Source organism: Schistocerca cancellata, chromosome 9 (assembly GCF_023864275.1).
Source record: "Schistocerca cancellata isolate TAMUIC-IGC-003103 chromosome 9, iqSchCanc2.1, whole genome shotgun sequence".
Lineage (NCBI taxonomy): Eukaryota > Metazoa > Arthropoda > Insecta > Orthoptera > Acrididae > Schistocerca > Schistocerca cancellata.
In genome coordinates, this window is record NC_064634.1 from 346277107 (window position 1) to 346297907 (window position 20801).

At 33.5% G+C, this 20801-nt stretch overlaps 1 protein-coding gene across 1 annotated transcript in view; it reads right to left on the reverse strand.

The window, feature by feature from the left end:
* Positions 1-1620: 1620 nt before the first annotated feature.
* Positions 1621-20801, reverse strand: part of LOC126100239 (protein still life, isoforms C/SIF type 2) — a 939475-nt gene continuing 920294 nt past the window's right edge. Inside the window, exon 20 of the mRNA XM_049910820.1 lies at positions 1621-7682. Within this exon, the coding sequence (XP_049766777.1) occupies positions 7456-7682 (227 nt within the window). The 3' untranslated portion in view covers positions 1621-7455. The remainder of the gene's footprint in view (positions 7683-20801) is intronic.

Below are 20801 nucleotides of genomic sequence, written 5' to 3' on the forward strand. Positions count from 1 at the left end.
GATTGTCTGTATGCCTCTGTACAAGCCCTAATTTTTCTTATCTTCGCCTCATGGTCCTCATGATAAATGTATCTTGACAGCAGTAGAATCATTCTTCAGTCAGCTTCAGATGATGGTTCTCTAAATTTTCTCAATAGTGCTCCTTGAAAAAAATATTGCCTTGCCACCAGAGAGTTCCATCTGAGTCCTCAAAGCACCTCTGTAATACTTGCATGTTGATCGAACAAATCTAGTAGCCCACTTCTGAACTTCTTTGATATCTCCTTTTAACACGACATGGTTGGGGTCCCAAATACTTGTGCAAGACTGAAGAATGGGGTGTATTAGTTTTCTATATGCAGTCTCCTTTACAGATGAACCACACTTTTTTATAATTCCTCCAGTAAACTGAAGTCGACATTCACCTTCCCAGATACAATCCTTACATGCTGGTTCCATTTCATATTGCTTTGCAGTGTTATGTCTGGATATTAAACTGGTGTGACTGTTTCAAGTAGCATCCTACTGATGCTGTGTTTGAACATTATGGGATTGTTTTTCATAGTCAGTATCACACCAGCTAGAAATTTCATCTAAGTCACCTTGTACCCTTCTGCCGTCACTCAATGACAACTCCTATCTGTATATCACTACCTCATCAGCAAACAGCTACAGATTGCTGCTCACTCTGTCCATCAGATCATTTACACACATGGAGAATAACAGCAGTCCTATCATATTTCTCGGGGGGACTGGTCTGCAATGAACACTCACTGCTGAGGGCAACGTACTGGGTTCTATTACATAAGAAGTCTTCAAACCACTCACTTATCTGGGGACGTATCCTGTATGCTTGTACCTTCAATAACAGTCTGCAGTGGAGCATTGCATCAAGCGTTTTTCAGAAATCTAGGAATATGGAATTTGCCTATTGCCCTTCATCTGTGGTTCATAGGATACTGAATGAGAAACGGGCATGCCGAGTTTTACATGAACAATGCCTTTTGATACATCTTGGTGATGTCTTCCTGAGCATCCACTCATGAACAATACAGTTATCCATTCTGAATACCTGGTCACATAGCATAGCACAGCAAGACAGTTACTCTATATTTGTTTCAATTCTGCTAACTTAAAGGATATTTTGTCTGTGTATGTTTCTGTTTCTTCCAGCAACATACTTTCTTTTTTCCTTTTCTCAACACTTCTGAAGGCAAATTTATGCTGAAAATGGTCAAGACAGGGTGTTTATTTATTATTGTTTATCTCATTGTGTTACACAGCATAGGTTTATCTTTTTTTATCTTCCATTCACTCCACCCTCACTTTCAGACTGAAACTCAATGTAAAACTTTTTATGAAAACCACGGGATTCCACATGGAAATGCAATATAGACCAAACACACACATTCAATTATAATTTATTTTAAAGCTTTACATATACTATGTACAAGGCATCTGTTTTTCGCTTTCCTTCTTCCAGTATAACTACAATGATGTGGAAGTGTAGAATTTTCCAATAATGTGTATTTCTTCCACATGTTTCTCACTCATTTTTGATTGAATTGTCACAAACAATAACAAATTAAAATTTTTGTGATGCCATCATTATCTAACTCCTTAAAGTAAACTGTTATCATCCTCTCTCTCTCTCTCTCTCTCTCTCTCTCTCTCTCTCTCACACACACACACACACACACACACACACACACACAAACAAAAACACACACACACACACACACACACACACACATACACACACACACACACACACACACACACACACACACACACACAAACTCACAATTTGGATATAAAGACCATCAGCTATTCACTTTTACTAATCAATCTCAAAACACATTAAAACTTGAATTTTTCATTCATTATTTTCTTAAAATACATTTCTGGGAATCAAACAGAAATAGAAGATAGATTTCTTATTGCTCCAAAAACACAAACTGATGAAACAAATAATAATGAATGTGATGCTTTACTTGTGCAACAGGAAAGAATGTATATAATTATATGAAAAATACTGCTTTACTGAGTTTGGTTCAGTAACACAATAATTTATGTTTCATTTATTATGGCACCACAAAAAGCAAAACTAACTGACAACATTGTGTTGCATGAGAATTTTGACGTTCTGGTTATCATCTATCAACCTGATTCATCACTTTAGATTACACAACTGTAGAATTGGTGGAAAACTATCACAGAAATTGAAGTTTAAAAAATAGCAATGTTATTCATAGAAACAAACGACTGTTTTGAAATAAAGATAAAAATCTGAATGCACAGAAATAAAAAGTTAAACTGTATGAATGCAAGAGTTGCAATTAAAAATATGCAATTTAAATTTCAGTGGTTATAGCTAATTAAGGAATCACCACACAGTAATCAAAGCTTGCTTGATAAAAAATTGTATGTTTGATTAAACACATACTTCACTCATGACAGTATCACAAATGAATGAGTGAATTAATTAATTAATTAATCATCTTTTATCTGGACTCTCAGGCAACATAATGATTGTCAAAGAGTAGAAATTAACCACAGTAGTTCAATATTGTGTTTACAGATTATGAGATTAGCTAAGAGGTATCTTAAAATATTGCAAAAAGATACTAACTTCTGAGCAAAGTGTCTGAAGTTCCAGTAATTCTGACTTCACTCATTATAGTTCATAAAATAATTTTCACAAAGGCTGATTCTTATTAATGTTAACTTATATTTAATTGAAGCTCTCAATTTCTTTAAATATTCGGAAATAACAAGATAACCTTCAATTCTATTTTGTTAATTATGCAAAGACAAAAATTCTCTGTTTTAATTGAATTAAAATATTCATACAGCTAGTATGACAGATTGCATAATTTACAACACATGGCAGTTAAATCTTGAATAATTATATTTTAATATAACAAGTAAAGAGAGGAGCTATGGGCATGTAGTTTATAATGTTCGTATCAAAATGATGTGCATATAATGTCAGTGTGATCAGTTAATTATTTCTTTATACAAATCCAGATCATTTAATCATTTTCTTGCTGGCACTGTTGTCATGAAAAACTAGAAATAAAATCTTTTTTTTAACTGCACAAACAGCATAAAGATGAATGTCAACTCATTTGTACTGCATTGTATTACACCCATGTTTTACTTCCCTATTCATTTATTAATTGCACACAAATAAAAATAATAGCCAAATTTTGAGAAATAATATATTGAGCATTGTACAACATTTTTAAAGTGTGTTTTTTATTTTCAAAGAGATTTAACAAATGCACAAATTACTTTACCGAGGCAGGAAAAATGAAAGAAAAAACTACTAATGGGCATTGTGGAAATATATAATGACATTGATTGTTACTCTCGTCAGTATAACTAAAGTGAAATTAATGGTACAACTCAGTAATTCAACAATATTATGAGCACTGAAACTTAAATTTATGTTACCACTGGTTCAAGACGTGTGCACAATGTTGTCTCTTGTAATTGTTGCAGAAAACTGTCAGAATTCAGAAATATGTCCTGAAGAGCATTGATTATTTCTCTGACATGAAGATGATGTTTCAGGGTACATCCTTTCTGGCATAAAACATTTTGCACACATTAAGCAAATTTTGTTGAAAGTGAGAAGGTATATTGTCCATAACGTTCCTTAATGTTGGAGTATTTTTGATCGCATTTTTTATAACATAAGCCTTTTACAGAAAGGTAAATAGTACTGGAGTGTGAAATTCTTGAGATGAAGGATGAACCACATAAAGTTAAAAAAACTGGCACTTTATAAATCTTTTTTTGTGCAACAGATATATGGCAAATGCTTACTATGATCAATATTTTTCAGAAACACTTTTGTCAGCAGATCGGCTATAAAAACAAACCCTGATGCTTCTTTATACATAAGTTGTAATATGTATTAGTCACATGATATATTTCCTACATTCTTGAACAAGTGATAATACTGCGTGACACAAAAACAACTAATTTGAAATCAAAGTAACATGAATCTGCAAAAGGTGGTTGATATTGTAACATTTAATAATATAATGTAATTAATGAATATGTTTATAAATCAAACACACAAAACACAAAATGCAAAACTTTCAAGCTCACTGTAAATCTGTAAAACAATTCATAATAAAAAGATGTAAGTGAAACACTTCGACTGATTCACAGAATACAAGTGATTCATATTACATGTTTTTTTTTTTTTTTTTTTTTTTAAAAAAAGAAGGAGTTGGATGGTTTAAATAATATTATTTTCTTCATTATGACATCATTGCATCATTTTTTTCTTCTCTTCTGGTGTTTCTGAGCATTGAATTACTTTTCTGAGTGAACAACATATGTCTTAAATGATTATGGCTTTCGCACTTGTAATGTATGAAATGATTTTATGAGATGCTTTACACTATTTACAAAATTATGAAATATGGATTTTGTGTGCTAATTATTAATTCAGTAAGAAAGGAACTGGGTAGGACAAAGGACAGGAATCCAAATTTACAGCATATTATAGTAAAGCTAAATGTAATACTCAGGATATTACAGTTCTTTGCCTTTCACTAAATTACAGGAAAAAATACCATTCCAAATTTGAGCTAGATATACTTTGTGGTAATTCAACAGGTGCTTGATGCACACAATTTTATGTAGGCCCTATCATGCATAGTGCAAGACACTAACAAATTGTCCTGCACAGATCATTGTCATGTTAAGTGCTACATACTTCAGACTTGATTTAAATTAAATTTACCCTTCTTATTTGGTAACAATCCTAAAAATTAAACTACTCCTTCTGTAACATACTTACGAATAATCTTTAAAAATCCAAGATTTAACAATACATACATCTCCTGGATTTGATTTCAGAATAATATTTGTTAATGATTGTTAATCAGTAACAGTCAACATTTATGGCATCTTTTTTAAGATTTGTCCATTTGCCAAATTTTATATTTCCTTAAAAAGAAAGACTTATTTTGTGTATGCTACTGCTTTCCATATATTTCTGTATCACAAATATATGAAGGATATTATCACTGCCAACAGTATTTTACAGGAAATGGACTCTCACATCACATACAAAATAGATACTACATCTTGATTTTCTGCACCTGTTTATCTTCTATTTGCTGATTTTGTAAATTCCTTTTTAAAACAGCCGTTTCTCACATAAATTCCGTGGGACTAAGGGCTAAGAAATATAAAGAAGTTGAGTGGAAGAAAAAAATTAAGGGTTGAGTAATATGCTGGCTCTAAATTCTCAATTAATCAATAGTGTTAAGTTTCTCTTCAGTTTTGTAATTACTGAGTACAAAATGTGCTTACATTGGTTTCAATGTAAGCATCGAAATGGGAGCTACAGGAATACTGTTGCGGAATGAAACTGAATTAAATATTAACAGTGGATGACAGTGACAATATGATTTTATGCTCTTGAAAGTGATAGTCTTAAGTCCATGCTCTTACATGGAGAGATGTGAATAGACATCACATATTTAAGCTCCCAGTGTTGTATATAACAGTCTTTGTTAGTGTGTAATGATATGATTATGACTCCACATTACTTACATAGCAAATTTTACTGTACAGATTTGTACAACCTGAACAAAACTTTTGAAAAGTGAAATATTATGAGTATATATTTATTATACTATGATCTTTATTTATACATATACCATACTATTAAACTTTGGTTTATCTTTAACAGGAATTTCTTTCCACTGAATAGAAAAAATTCTTCTAATCAAGGGCTTCAATGCTCAACAGTGGGCTTCTGGTATTTTAATGTGTTAGACCATTAATAAATGATGATAAGTTTTCTATAATAGTGTCTGTTATGTATAATTGTGCAATTACATTTATTTATATTTTCATTAAGTTCTCAATTCACACCCCTCTAAGGCTTAGGTACTGACAGAGTATAAAATTATATTGCAATTGTTCCTATTATTATTTTGAATTAATCCCTGGTTTCATACATATTATTCAATATAGTATCTTTCTTACCAAGACTCACATCCCATATTTAAAGCTCTACATTCTCCAGGTTTTAGCCACAAGGCTTGTTTGAGAAAGTCATCTTATAAAATCTCATATTCACATAAGAATTTTAACATTTTGTTGTGCTAAGCTCCCTTCATTCTGCTAACAAAAATATTAATCCATTTAGCAACTGATTCACATGTTTGTTGCACATTTAGATTATGGAAACAAAATAAATTTGAGTATTCTGTGTCAAAACAAAAAATACAGGTCTAAATTCAATAAATTATCATTGTTTTCCCTGATAACAGTTACAACTAATATCAACAATACATCCCAAATTATGAACAAATTTGGCACATTACACTTCTTAAAAGCAGGTAAGTTATCTTCAATAAATAAATTTTATGCATAATTTAGCACACATCTATCTGCAAATTCCTACACAAGAAATCGTCCAAGAACACATTCAGTTTCTCCTGGTCAACACAACCTAACATACTTTCTATTCCTTAAATAATTAATAAAACTGGTGATATTTCATACTTAATCTTTGACTTATTACTGAAATATGATTTATGGAATGCAACTGAGAAAATAGCATAACATATAAATAATTCCACATTTCAGATTGATGTGTGTTTGTAAAAAATTATTTTACATGTGATGACAAATTTCCAATACATTGCTTCACAAATAAAATCACTTTTTCACTAAAGAATGATAAGTCTTTTTTGCTGTGGGATTTTTGTCTTAAATGTACATTAGAGTAATTCTAAATAAACAGACTCAAGAAAACATATTGAACCAGGTTGTTGGTGAACCAATAATTCACTTATCAGTAAGTAGCAGCTGCTACAAATCAACAATGCAATAAATCATCGAAACAGAGCTTCCCAGTGGAATGTTCTAGATAAAGAATTAGTTTTACACATTTGAGCAGTTACAATCAAACCTTTTTTTATGTGCGTTACCTGATAGGCCAAGTGTGGTTTGAAAATAGTATATTTTTCAGTGCGCTCGCAATGGCTGTAATGCTCTAGCATTACTTATCTTAGCAGATATTTTATGGTTTACAATCTTAATAATTTTACTCCAAAACATGATGGTTTTGCACTTCCGTAGTTTATCTAATATGCCAAATGCTCCCAGAGACAAAAAAGTCTATTAAAGCTGATGGTCACATTATTTTTAATGAATCATTCAGCTTCTTTCATAACAACCTTTATTACTGAACTATTCAAAGATTTAATTTAAATTTTGTATGATTTCAGCAATGGTATCCTGCTCCCTGTATCTTTGGATCAGAATAATTTAACATTATCTAACAGAATCAACAAATGATTAATGTTTGAGCAGCCTCATGTCCTCTGTCTATGCTGAATGATTCATTGGAAGTGCATGCAAATTATTAAGATATGCTGAGCCATTTGACTGATGTTAATACTGCAATTTACCTATGCGAGCGCTCGACTTTCTTCATGGCTGCTGTGCACTGGTTGAAGATGTTGATGACGCATTTTCATGTGTGCTGCTTTGGCCTTCTGCTTTGCGAGTTGGAGTTGGGTAATCAAACACTAAGCAACGTTCTCTGTCCCTAGCTGTATTATCAGAACAAGAAGAGGTAGAGGAGGATTTACCCTTTCGAGGAAGTGTGGTTGCTTCACCTAGGCCTACCATGTCTCTTGGTTTCCACACGGGTGATCCTACAATGAGAAAGTCAACCAGTAAGAGATTGGTTTAAATGGAAGTACTGGTTATATTGTCACATAAATGATACCATTTGAAAATTATACAGCTTTTCATGGCATTATTTACCCTTGATATTGTCTGTCTCCTTCTGAAATTAATTCTTATACAATGATGTTCTATCTCTGAATATATCTTACTATGTCTTTGAAAATTACTTAAATATACATATTTTATGCCAAACATATTGGTATATTTGGAACTTTTAAACAAGAACAGCAACTCATTTTCAAATTACTCCCTCAATAATATATATGTATGTGTACATTTGGTTTTGATTTATTGGTGCTTAACCAACTGTAAATTTATTTAACATGGTAAGAATTTTTTTTTATCTTAAGCAAGGATTCAGTTAACCTTGAAAAGTTCAAAGATAAAGAACCTGAATTACATATTTATTTACTTAGATACATAATAAATGCTAGCCATGTGTGTTTCTATTTCCTTTGCATATTTGATGGTGACTGGGAGTGCAATCTTTAATCATTGTAAAATTTAGAAACCATCAGTTTCATGTGGATGGTTTTATACAAATGATATTTATAAGTCAAGGAGCTTAATGGATAATATTTTAATAACAATGCTGATGATAAAATTATAAACCATTTTGAATGGGCCACGATTATGGAAAAACAACAAGGATGTATGTTACCAAGTTCCATACACTATCTTTATAAGAGACTGTCAGGAATCATATCAAAGAGTAGATAAAGTTGAAAAACTGCAGAACTTTTATTAGGTATCATATGTCACAATAATCTCTTCTGACAGACATTCTCTGACAGTGAATGATGATATATTTCACTTATCCAGCTCCTTATTTAAACACAATTTAAACCAAAATCTTTTGGTTAACTTTCAGCTTTATTTGCTTATTCATTTTAATATATAGTCATTCTTCTTTAAAGAAACAAAATTTTGAGGGTTTTTGTGATTTAAGAACTCTGTAGTGAACATCACTGTTTTAAGATTGTTGAAAACCAACAGACATTAAATAGTTAAAATGAAAAATAGGATACATTCTATGAGCTTTTCAGGAGGAAGAAAATAATCATGAATATTTCTTCACCATCAAAATAACACAGGAAGTATCTACACCTCAGTGCCAACACAAAAACAAAAAATTCAAAGTAAAATTTTATAACATGTGTGATGTGTTATAATTTTAGTAAATTACAGGTAAACTGACTTTTTGCGTGAAGGATAGTTTGTTTCCAATAAGATCTTTTACTGTCATTTTATCAAAAAACATTTAAGTAGTCATGAAAGAGCAAATCTCATATGATTAAACTTTAGTTACAACTTTTAGCCATGCTTACTCTTTAAGAGGGCTGCAGGTTAATAATTACCAGAATTGATCTTCTGATAATTAAGTTCTTAAAAGAAATTATTACCACGATTAAAAACTGTAAATGGAATTATTGTTTTGGTGGCAGTGGAAAACATAATTGGGTAACAAAACCACATAATATAAGGATGCCGATTTATCAGATGATGTAAAACTTATTACATTTAGAATAAGAGGGCAGTTTACATAAAAGATGCTATGAAAATATAAATGCTTTGGATCTTAAAAGAAGAAATTCGAAACTCCGGCCTCTCAATACATGCATATGCATCCTCATAACTTTGTATAACGGCCCAGGAAGCAATTATTTAACAAAAATATTGCAATATGTCTTCTGAATATATATATCTGGCCAAATCCACACTAATCACTGCAACACAGGCTGTACTTTCCAACAAAGACATGTAGCGAGGCTTGGAGAAACACAAAAATGACCACCGAATTCCTTACACCTTATAGCTCAATTGAGCATCACTCAAAACATACATATAGCAGTCTACACTCTCTGAGGAACAGCCAATGTTTGCTTAGCAATGTATCATTTCTTTTAATAATGCAATTTTCTGTTTTATATTACTGATACTGTTTACATCTAATAACTTTGTGTTCTGCATATATTGCCTTTATTTCTTTATATTACAATACAGTTACTAAACGAAGAACCATTTTATGCATTTTCTTCTACACTTTCTCAGGCAAGATGAAATTTCTTGCTGCATACTTACTATCACATTGTTGGCCAGAGTGAGATTTTGTCTATTATTGAGAAAAAATAGTTCTTCATTTTTCCTGTTTTCCATAATTTTTTATTTTTAGTTTTATTTAAATTTGTGTTCTTTGTATACAGATGATATTGTATTTCCAAGTAATATGGGTAATAATGGCCTCTTACACTTTAAAATGGAAGTTTCATTCTTATTATATATATATATATATATATATATATATATATATATTTAAAAAGAAAGATGATGAGACTTACCAAACAAAAGCGCTGGCAGGTCGATAGACACACAGACAAACACGAACATACACACAAAATCTAGCTTTCGCAACCAATGGTTGCCTCGTCAGGAAAGAGGGAAGGAGAGGGAAAGACAAAAGGATTTGGGTTTTAAGGGAGAGGGTAAGGAGTCATTCCAATCCCGGGAGCGGAAAGACTTACCTTAGGGGGAAAAAAGGAGGGAAAAAAGGACAGGTATACACTCGCACACACACACATGTGTGTGTGTGCGAGTGTATACCTGTCCTTTTTTCCCTCCTTTTTTCCCCCTAAGGTAAGTCTTTCCGCTCCCGGGATTGGAATGACTCCTTACCCTCTCCCTTAAAACCCAAATCCTTTTGTCTTTCCCTCTCCTTCCCTCTTTCCTGACGAGGCAACCATTGGTTGCGAAAGCTAGATTTTGTGTGTATGTTCGTGTTTGTCTGTGTGTCTATCGACCTGCCAGCGCTTTTGTTTGGTAAGTCTCATCATCTTTCTTTTTAAATATATTTTTCCCACGTGGAACGTTTCCCTCTATTATATATATATATATATATATATATAAAAAGAAAGATGATGAGACTTACCAAACAAAAGCGCTGGCAGGTCGATAGACACACAAACAAACACAAACATACACACAAAATTCTAGCTTTCGCAACCAACGGTTGCCTCGTCAGGAAAGAGGGAAGGAGAAGGAAAGACAAAAGGATATGGGTTTTAAGGGAGAGGGTAAGGAGTCATTCCAATCCCGGGAGCGGAAAGACTTACCTTAGGGGAAAAAAAGGACAGGTATACACTCGCACACACACACATATCCATCCGCATATACACAGACACAAGCCGGATGGATATGTGTGTGTGTGCGAGTGTATACCTGTCCTTTTTTCCCCCTAAGGTAAGTCTTTCCGCTCCCGGGATTGGAATGACTCCTTACCCTCTCCCTTAAAACCCATATCCTTTTGTCTTTCCTTCTCCTTCCCTCTTTCCTGACGAGGCAACCGTTGGTTGCGAAAGCTAGAATTTTGTGTGTATGTTTGTGTTTGTTTGTGTGTCTATTGACCTGCCAGCGCTTTTGTTTGGTAAGTCTCATCATCTTTCTTTTTAAATATATTTTTCCCACGTGGAATGTTTCCCTCTATTATATATATACCTAAAAACAAAGATGATGTGACTTACCAAATGAAAGTGCTGCAGGTCGACAGACACACAAACGAACACAAACATACACACAAAATTCAAGCTTTAGCAACAAACTGTTGCCTCATCAGGAAAGAGGGAAGGAGAGGGAAAGACGAAAGGATGTGGGTTTTAAGGGAGAGGGTAAGGAGTCATTCCAGTCCCGGGAGCGGAAAGACTTACCTTAGGGGGAAAAAGGGACGGGTATACACTCGCACACACACACATATCCATCCACACATATACAGACACAAGCAGACACTGGTCTTTAAATATGTCTGCTTGTGTCTGTATATGTGTGGCTGGATATGTGGGTGTGTGCGCGAGTGTATACCCATCCCTTTTTCCCCCTAAGGTAAGTCTTTCCGCTCCCGGGACTGGAATGACTCCTTACCCTCTCCCTTAAAACCCACATCCTTTCGTCTTTCCCTCTCCTTCCTCTTTCCTGATGAGGCAACAGTTTGTTGCGAAAGCTTGAATTTTGTGTGTATATTTGTGTTCGTTTGTGTGTCTGTCGACCTGCCAGCACTTTCATTTGGTAAGTCACATCATCTTTGTCTTTGTTTTTAGGTATATTTTTCCTACGTGGAATGTTTCCTTCTATATATATATATATATATATATATATATATATATATATATATATATATATATATATATATAGTATCAGGAGGAATAATAAAACTGTTACATATAAAAGGCAGAGTGTGTGTGTGTCATCCGGGATCTCCTCCCAAACTACTGGATTGATTTCAACCAATTTTGGCACAGAGGCAGCAAGCCTCATGATTATCAGCAGCCTCCCACCTCCAATAAGAGGGGCAATATGGGAAAAAAAACGTGTTTTTTCCAGCTACTGGCATATAGGCTGCCTTGCCCAAAGGCACGTTGTATGGGAACAGTATCAGTCTGTCAAATCAGCCTGTTTTGCAGGAGCAAGGATGATTTTTTGGAGCCCAATATGTTGGCTGCCCGTGATGAGAGGCATGTTGTGTTGGAATAGCATTGGCCTGTTTTATCGACCTGCTTCATATGATGGCCTGTAGATCAGGAGCTTAAAATGATTTTCAGGCCTGTGATGTACTGCCTGCCCTGCAAGACAGGCATGTTGTGGGAGTAGTATCGGCTTACTATATTGACTCATATTGCCGGGCTACATGTGCCGATCAGCATGACTAGGAACAGTGTGAAATGGACAGAGGAGGGGATGGACAGTAAGAGGGGGAGGAGGAATTGGACAGAAAGAGAGAAGGAAGGGGAGATACATGAAGGTGGAAGGTATAGAGTGGCAGTGATCAGGTGGAAAAGGAAGAAGGGGAAGGCAGAGATGGAAAGAGAGAGGAGGAGGAGGAGGATATGGTCAGAGGGAAGGAGAAGGCAGAGATGGAAAGAGAGAGGGGGAGGAAGATTGTCAGAGGGAGGGGAGGAAGATAGGGATGTGGTCAGAGGGAGGGGGAGGAGGGGATGGACAATAAGAGGGGGAGGAGGAGATAGAAAGGTAGAGGTGGTAAGGTGAGATGGATGGGCAAAGGAGGAAGAGGGGTAGAAGGGGGGAGGACTTGTATTGAACACTTACGCAGGCAAAGCTACAAGGAAAAGGCTAGTAGTAAATATTTTAGGAGCTGGTAGAACAGACTAGTTCAAATAAAACATCCCATATAAGATGTGCCCTTTTTAACGGATACAATTGTACACACAGGTAAAATTTCGTTTCATGCGTTCATACTCCAGTTGTTTTGAATTTATTCATCAACTGTCTTTTTAATTTATTTACTTATTTCAGAGTTCAGGCTGTAAAAATTGTGACTGAGTTTACATAACAGAATTTTTCAACTGTGATTGTGATTGTCATTTATTAGCCAATTGTATTGTATTGTTAAAGCATGCCACATGTATTCACAAATGCTGAGTATGTTGATATGGTATTTGTGTATGAGTTTTGTAATGCACATACTGCTGCTGCTGCTGTTGCTTGTAGAAAACATAGTAGATGATTTCCTAACTGTAACATACCATATTTAATTATTTGTCTTTGATGAACACATTCTGTAAGTCTTTGTTTGGATTACATTCTAGCCAATAAGATATTTCATTCTAAACAATAAAAAATGGGACATGTTATATGGAACATTTTATTTGAATAAGCCTATAATACTATCTTGTAAAAAATTTACTGTTACTCCTAAAACAATTGATATGTTGTAATTTCTGTGTGATAATTTCTTTTATCATTAGAATAGTTTGGAACTGGACAAAAGATAAGAAACACTTTAGTGAAAAAATTAATGACAAGAAGTTATGATAAGAAATAAATAACTTTTCAGTTAAGTGTAAGACTAAACATGGGAAACAACTCTACATAATAATTTTTAAATTTCAACATGTATTACATGGTAAGGGAATCATGCACATAACAGAGGCACCAGCAATACCTCCTCACTAACAGATGGGGTAATTGTTTTAGCAGTTCCAGAAATTACTGTTTGTGTCATACGGAGATAAGTAAAGTAATGATATGTCTGAAAGAAATGTATAGACCTGTTTGTTTGTCTTTCAAAAGTTCTTGATTTTAAAAGTGAATGAGCACTTAAAATCCTCACACTGGTGTCACACTATTTCACCAACTTTTTTCTTATCAGACATACAATGAATACTACACACATTCACATAGAGAAAGATAATATAGTACCTAAATTTAAAAAGATCATTGCTTTTGGAAGGAAAAGAAAAAAAAAGGAATGAGAATATTTATTTCTTCAAATTTTCTTTTCTCCTTTCTTCTCCTGAGCATGCTTTGATACACAATGTGCATCTTAATATATGAAGTACTACACTGTTGGTGAAAACTGACTATAAATTTCACATAAAATACAGAAGACAACACCTTTATATTCAGGAGAGTAAGAACACATGCTTTGTTTTCTATTAAGTGTACAAACAAAATGCATATGGAGTACATGAACTGCCATTTAGGTTTGAGCAAACTTGCAATTTATGTACAAAAATATTTCATGCAGGATACCTTGAGTATTAGTAGCTGTAATAGTAGTAGTAAGAACGGTAATAATAATTACAGTAACAGAACAGGAACATGTCACAAGTATACAAAGAAATCATAAATGGACATTCCCACTGAGATTGCCAACAGATGAACAATCCATACTTACCACACAAAAGAAGAAATACCAGTACGGTGGACAACTACACTACACAATCATTAATTACAGCTGCAGAACTAAAGCTCATTTACATGATAACTGAAAAGGACTATTAACAGAACAAACAGGAGGGAGCATGTCTAAAGGGATGAGCCAGAATACCCCCAACAATAGCTTAGGACCGTGCAATCAAATGCAGGAAATGATGTAATACCTTTTGAAGAAATTAAAATATTTATGGTTATGAACATTTTAATTGAGCAGTAACACAATGGCAACAGTTGTATGTGAAATAAAAGAATAACTTGAAAGACCGATAAGAAGATAGATGCTCAAAGAATGCAGCACAAGGCAAACCAAAATGAATATTTTTACAGTTTTGTGTGTGTGTGTGTGTGTGTGTGTGTGTGTGTGTGTGTGTGTGTGTGTGTGATGGGTGGGTGGGCAGGGGGGGGGGGAGGGGGGGAGGGGGGGGGAGAGAGACATGCAATTGAAATATAAGAGAAAAAAGAGGAAAGACTGAGCAATACAAAAGATGTTAACATGGAAGTTTTGTAACACAAAAATTATATTATATGCAAACAGGACAAAAAGGACACAAGATTGACAGAATATGCTGAGGAAAGGGTGTCAGACAACTAAAGGATTGACCTTGAATAATAACCATATGCAGAATGCATTTTACCAGCAGACAGATACTGGCAGCCTACAATTTTGTATTGGTCTATGCTGTATGTACACAGCAAAGGGCATTGTATATGAAACATAAAAGCCAATTGTTGAGTTTAAATCTCTGACACAGTTTATGGTGCCATGAAAATTTGATTACCATTCCCATAGACAAAAAAGGACAGGGGAAAGTCTAGGTTGGAATATCAACAATTATGGAAAGGGTAGATCGCTACTCACTGTAAAGATGACATGTTAAGTTGCAGGCAGGCACAATGAAAAGATTGTTACACATTAAGCTTTCAGCCAGGCCGTCACCAGAAAATAAAAACACACACACATTCACACAAGCAAACATATTTCATGCACATGTGACTGCTATCTCTGGCTGGCCTGAGCAACTGTGTGCATGTAAGGTGTTCTTGCTTGTGTGAAAGTGTGTGTATTTTTTCTTTTCTGATGAAGGCTTTGGCCAAAGCTTAATGTGTAACAATTTTTTTGTTGTGCCTCTCTGTAACTCAACCTGTCATCTTTAGGGTGAGTAGCAGTCTATCATTTCCATAATTTTTGATATTCCCAGAGACAAAACGGTCTTTGTGGATTCTAGGCAATGTGTTGAAAGTTAACTATTATTCTATGTTTTGTTTTTATCTTAATAATATAATGATAATTTCCCCTTAATCAGTCAGTTGATCTTGTTAAGTACATTGTATGTGAATGTATTGTATTAAAGCATAAGCTTTCAAACATTATGGAATGGTTACTTTTCACTAAGGTCAGAATCTTTCAAAACAATGGGTACTTGTTGACTTCCCAATAAGCCAAAAAATGATTGATCATGAACATATATTAGAGGAATGAGCTTTTGGTGAGAGAAGAATCCATCAAAATTATTTTACCCAGGCAAAATTTTTGTTGTATTTTTAAGATATGTAAAAGGACATTTACATGAAAAATGATTATAAGTAAATTTAATGTGAAATGAGATTCAATTCAGGTACACTTTAATATTTATCCTTTTAAATGAGAAAGAAAAAATTTCCATAGTCTGTGACACCTGTGAAATAAAAAGTCTAGAAAATTTAGATAGTTTAAAAGAAAACTCGTGTATTTGAAAACAAAATATAAACATATATAGTATTACTTTTGTCAGGGAACAATACCATTATGGTATTAATTATTGTACAAACTTGTTAATGAGAGTACAATATTTTTATAGAAAATATATTTTTTTCTTTCTGTCGAACTGAAACAGGGAAAAAAATAAACACCTATTGATTTGGCTTTAGACTCTTCAGTTAACTTTTCAGGTGGTACTAAAAACTATAGAAATGGTAGGTGTATGAGACAAAACAGTAAGGTAAACTAAATGAAATTCAACCAGAAATCAAACTACAATGTAACAGCCATGTGGAGTGATAAAATATTTTGACATCAGTAATATGCATTATATTAATGCTATAGTAACTACATTTACACAAGTAGAATTGGAGACAAATTGTTGTGAGTGTAGTAAGGAGTTCAGATGTGAGTGCCAAAGTTTGAGGAGAACAGAAAAGGGGGAGGGCTTGAGGGGGGAGGGGGTGGTATTGAATTCTACAGCAGAACTGCAGAGAGTAGAGTATCTGTGGAATCTGAAATGATAACCTAAGGTTAATAAAGTAAATGATGTGAGAAAAATACTTTTTGAATCTTCCTAGCATAGCAAATCTTTTTATCACAGAACTCAAAAATTGATCTGAAAAAACTATGAAACTGCGAGGGAGAACTGCTAGTCAGAGGGTAAAAGATTTAGTACTGCTGGCAGACACAAATGAAAGAACGTGACACTACCAGTTCTGCAAGCTAAAACAGTATCTATAAGCAGTATGAAATTTTTTTGGTCTCTTGAAGGCAAGTAATGGACAAAAATTCTGTTTCACAATTTCAAAAATGGATCTTTCGTTTTCATAAAGAAAGTTCTTTGATATGTAGGTGTGTCATAACCCAAATCAAAACTCTACCATATCTTCCAATTCATGTCTCCTGAGGAAAATGCACTAGAAAGAAATTAATGCTGGTATTGATTAGAAAAAACCTTAATTGACAAGAATAATAACTTAGACTCTTCTGCCGATGACTTTGTATGCTCCAGGATGTGTAATGGGAGTCACTAGGCTTGTTCTCACAGCTTTTTGATTCCTTTCATTGTTCTGCAACACCAATCTTTCAGTCGCCGGAAATGTATTCTTTTCTGTTTCTCTGTATAGTTTTGGCTAATGTTATAGGACTTTAACAAAACATATAATGAAAAAATCCCATTAGCACACTTTTGCCCTGAAGTCGAATATTAAAAGTCTAAATTTAAATGTTCCAGTTAAACTCATAAAGCTTGCAATCATCCTTCCATTGCATATACTTCTCTACACCCTCACATTTGTGTAGAGTATCATCTTCAGTTTCAGAAGAAGGAAGTTTACAGTTTGGTCACAGCTGACCACCTGTCCTATCCTCATAAAAAAACACTTCCATATTCTGTATACATTTGTACATTTTGAGATATATATTTTCAAGTTTTGCCTCTGGAATATATATAATAAAAAAAAAACTGCACACACAAGACAACATAAATCCCACAGGTATGTAACTGTAATTAATTCCTTGATTCAGTGTGATGTCAGATGAGTAGTATAAATTGATGTGAAATTTGGAATACAAATGACTGTACAATGATTTGCTTTTAGTCCTGCAACACAAGATACCCATCTAATGCCTCAGTCTAAATATGCTGATTAAAAGCAGATTCAAAATTACTCACAAATGTTATCAGGTCATATCAGAAACAACAAATAAATACAAAAATGCAGGACTGCAACAAATTCAGTGTGTTGGTAAAATAGATCTAAAGAAAACTAAAGCAACAGCTCAGAAGTTTTGATCACTGTCTATACTATGATCATGTAAAGTAGACTCAGTGCAGAAGAAGAGCAGCAGCAAATTGAAAGAAACAAATAATGACAATGAAGCCACACACTAAATATCCAAAAAAAGGCATCCTTCCAGAATGCTTAAATGTTAAACTTGTTGACTTAAGAAGACTGGAATTCTAGATGATGAGCATACTGTAATGTATTTATGAGATTATGGCAGTAAACTTGAAACTCGCTTTTGGACAAAATTACCTGCCACTGAAACAATTATCCATTTAAAATAGTTTTTCATTTTAATATGTTATTTTTCTTAAAGAAACAAAGCAAACCTTCACTTTTAGAACAGTGATGACAGCAAATGAAACAATATCAAACTTTAAAAGCTTACACACCTTTTCTTTGTGAAGCTCCTATATGCGTAATACATCCAGCAGGACGTTTACTTCCCTACACTTGTTTTAAGCCAGGTTAATTTCAATAATTGTGTACAGTTTTGTATGTAACTGGATGCAATTTATAAAACATGAACTATTTTTCATAACTGGAACAATGTATGCATCATAACATGAACCTTTTTATGAAAGGCGACGAAATGCAGATAATTTGACATTCAGCGTGCAGCTCTTTGACTTCCACTCTACAGCTGTACATGCTAATGCACTCCCACTTTTTTACCTACATGTTTCATTTTACAATAAGTATGAGAAATTAAATAAGCTGTGTCTATTGAACCATCTGTGAAACAAGCAACAAATATGATTTTATTAAACATCTTATTAAACATACTTCCTTTAACAGTTTGCACTATAACTCTTAAAGTAAATGATCTAGAGCTCTGTTACCTACACAAACAGATTATGCAAAGAGAGACATTTCAGCTAACCAGTGTCTATGAGCAATGTCTTTGCAGAATGAAGACATAAACTTGCAGAGAGCTTAGCGCAGGCTATGCTATCAACACCAAATATTAAAAATAAGAATTTATCCTGATAAAACAACATTTTTATTGTTAAATGCCTTCACAATTTTATATCTGCTTGTATTGCTATTAAATGCTAAATCTGGCTTACTAGTTTGTTTTTCATGCATAACAATACAAGAAGTACATAGTAGCCTAAGATTTAAAGACTTTATGAAAGCTTCAAATATAACCTCGCCAGAGCAAATTAGATTTTCCTGTCATTAATTTTTAAAGTAAGCCAGAGACATTTATCAACAACACTGTGTATACTGTACAACAGTTCATATTATTTAGAATTTTATGTACATTTTTACTGTGAACTGTAAGTGAAATGTGTATATCTTAAATAAGTGCATCTAAGTATCATACATTTAATTAAGCATGCATATTGTACATTTTAACATGAAACTTTCCTGATTCTTTATACGAAGCAGTAGCAATTGATATGGAAAAATTTCCACAAAATCACATAAACAACAGACAAATATGCACTACCGCATGTGGCATTATATAATAGCTCCTAAGCAGTTTTTAAGCTTGAAGAATTCTTCAGTGCCTTTTCCATACAGTTATCTGAAATGAACTTCACACTGATAAACCTGGCATATATTGTGACATCTAAAATTGGCAGTTTTTGAGTGAGAAAAGGTATATTCTTTAGAAACTAAGACAGAGATGGATTTTTTTAATGGTTACAAACCGAGATGAAAACATGGAAAATACTGTGTGGTACTGTTCCTCTGTAGCTAAGCTGTCTAAAGAATCTTTCATGTAAACCCAAAAATTTAATTGCTGAAGCATGTGATCTGTGTGACAAAGTTTTCACTCTTCCCTCCACCACTGTAACATTTTTATCCCATGAAGACTTAGTGCAACTGCTTGACAGACCAAAAAAGAACTCCAAATTCGAAATCCATGAAAACTTCCATGATATTAATTTCCGATCGAATAGTTATTCATATGACAGATGGACAAAATAGAACTTTGCTAAAGATTGCGACCTCAGTAGCTTAAATTCTTTAGAAGAGTCTTTTGTTATTGAATAATTATGGTAAATATGCAGAAAACTAGGTACTGAATTACAAAGTGCTGTGGTTATGATCTGATACACAGATAAATTTAAGCAATAGTGACCACACTCAGAAGGCTTCTTATATTTTGTCTTTTTAAAATTGAGGAAAGTATTTGCAAAGTTGTCTCACTGCATACAGACTCGAGTTTTGTTATTATTTGTTAGGGGGAGTGAGGTATAAGTAAAACATTATACCCAAATACAGTGTATAAAAATTAAATGCTGAAAATATATTATAGATGCTGTTTATAGTGACAACAAAAGATACTGAGTTTGAAGTTACTACCAACATAAAATGATTTGTGTGTCTAAGAAGTCATAGCAACAATTAGAAACATTTGGTTCGGTTAAATAAATACCATGAAATAAGGAATAAGAATAATTTGTCCTGAATGGTCTGCCAGATTTCACAAACATAAAGAAAAAGGCACTTAGTGTAATGAATTTTTATTGATAATTTGAATGAGCTCTTCATCATACATTCAAGATGAAGGTCAATTTTAATCACATTGTAACATTTTTCTTTAACAGTGGGTATAGAATTCATTTACCAATGAAACAGATATGAAAAATTTAAGAAACTGAAATGAATTAAAAAATGAAATGAATCATAGAAATCCAAGGAGAAAGGAGTGTCAGACACAATAACCAGAAGAGGAAGCCAATATTACTCCATATCATATGATTGAGCTGCAGTATAATATGTCCATACATTACATGGCAACATACACATGAAACATTACAAACTACAAACTAATTATAAATTAACAAAATATACAAATAAAATATTTTATGTAA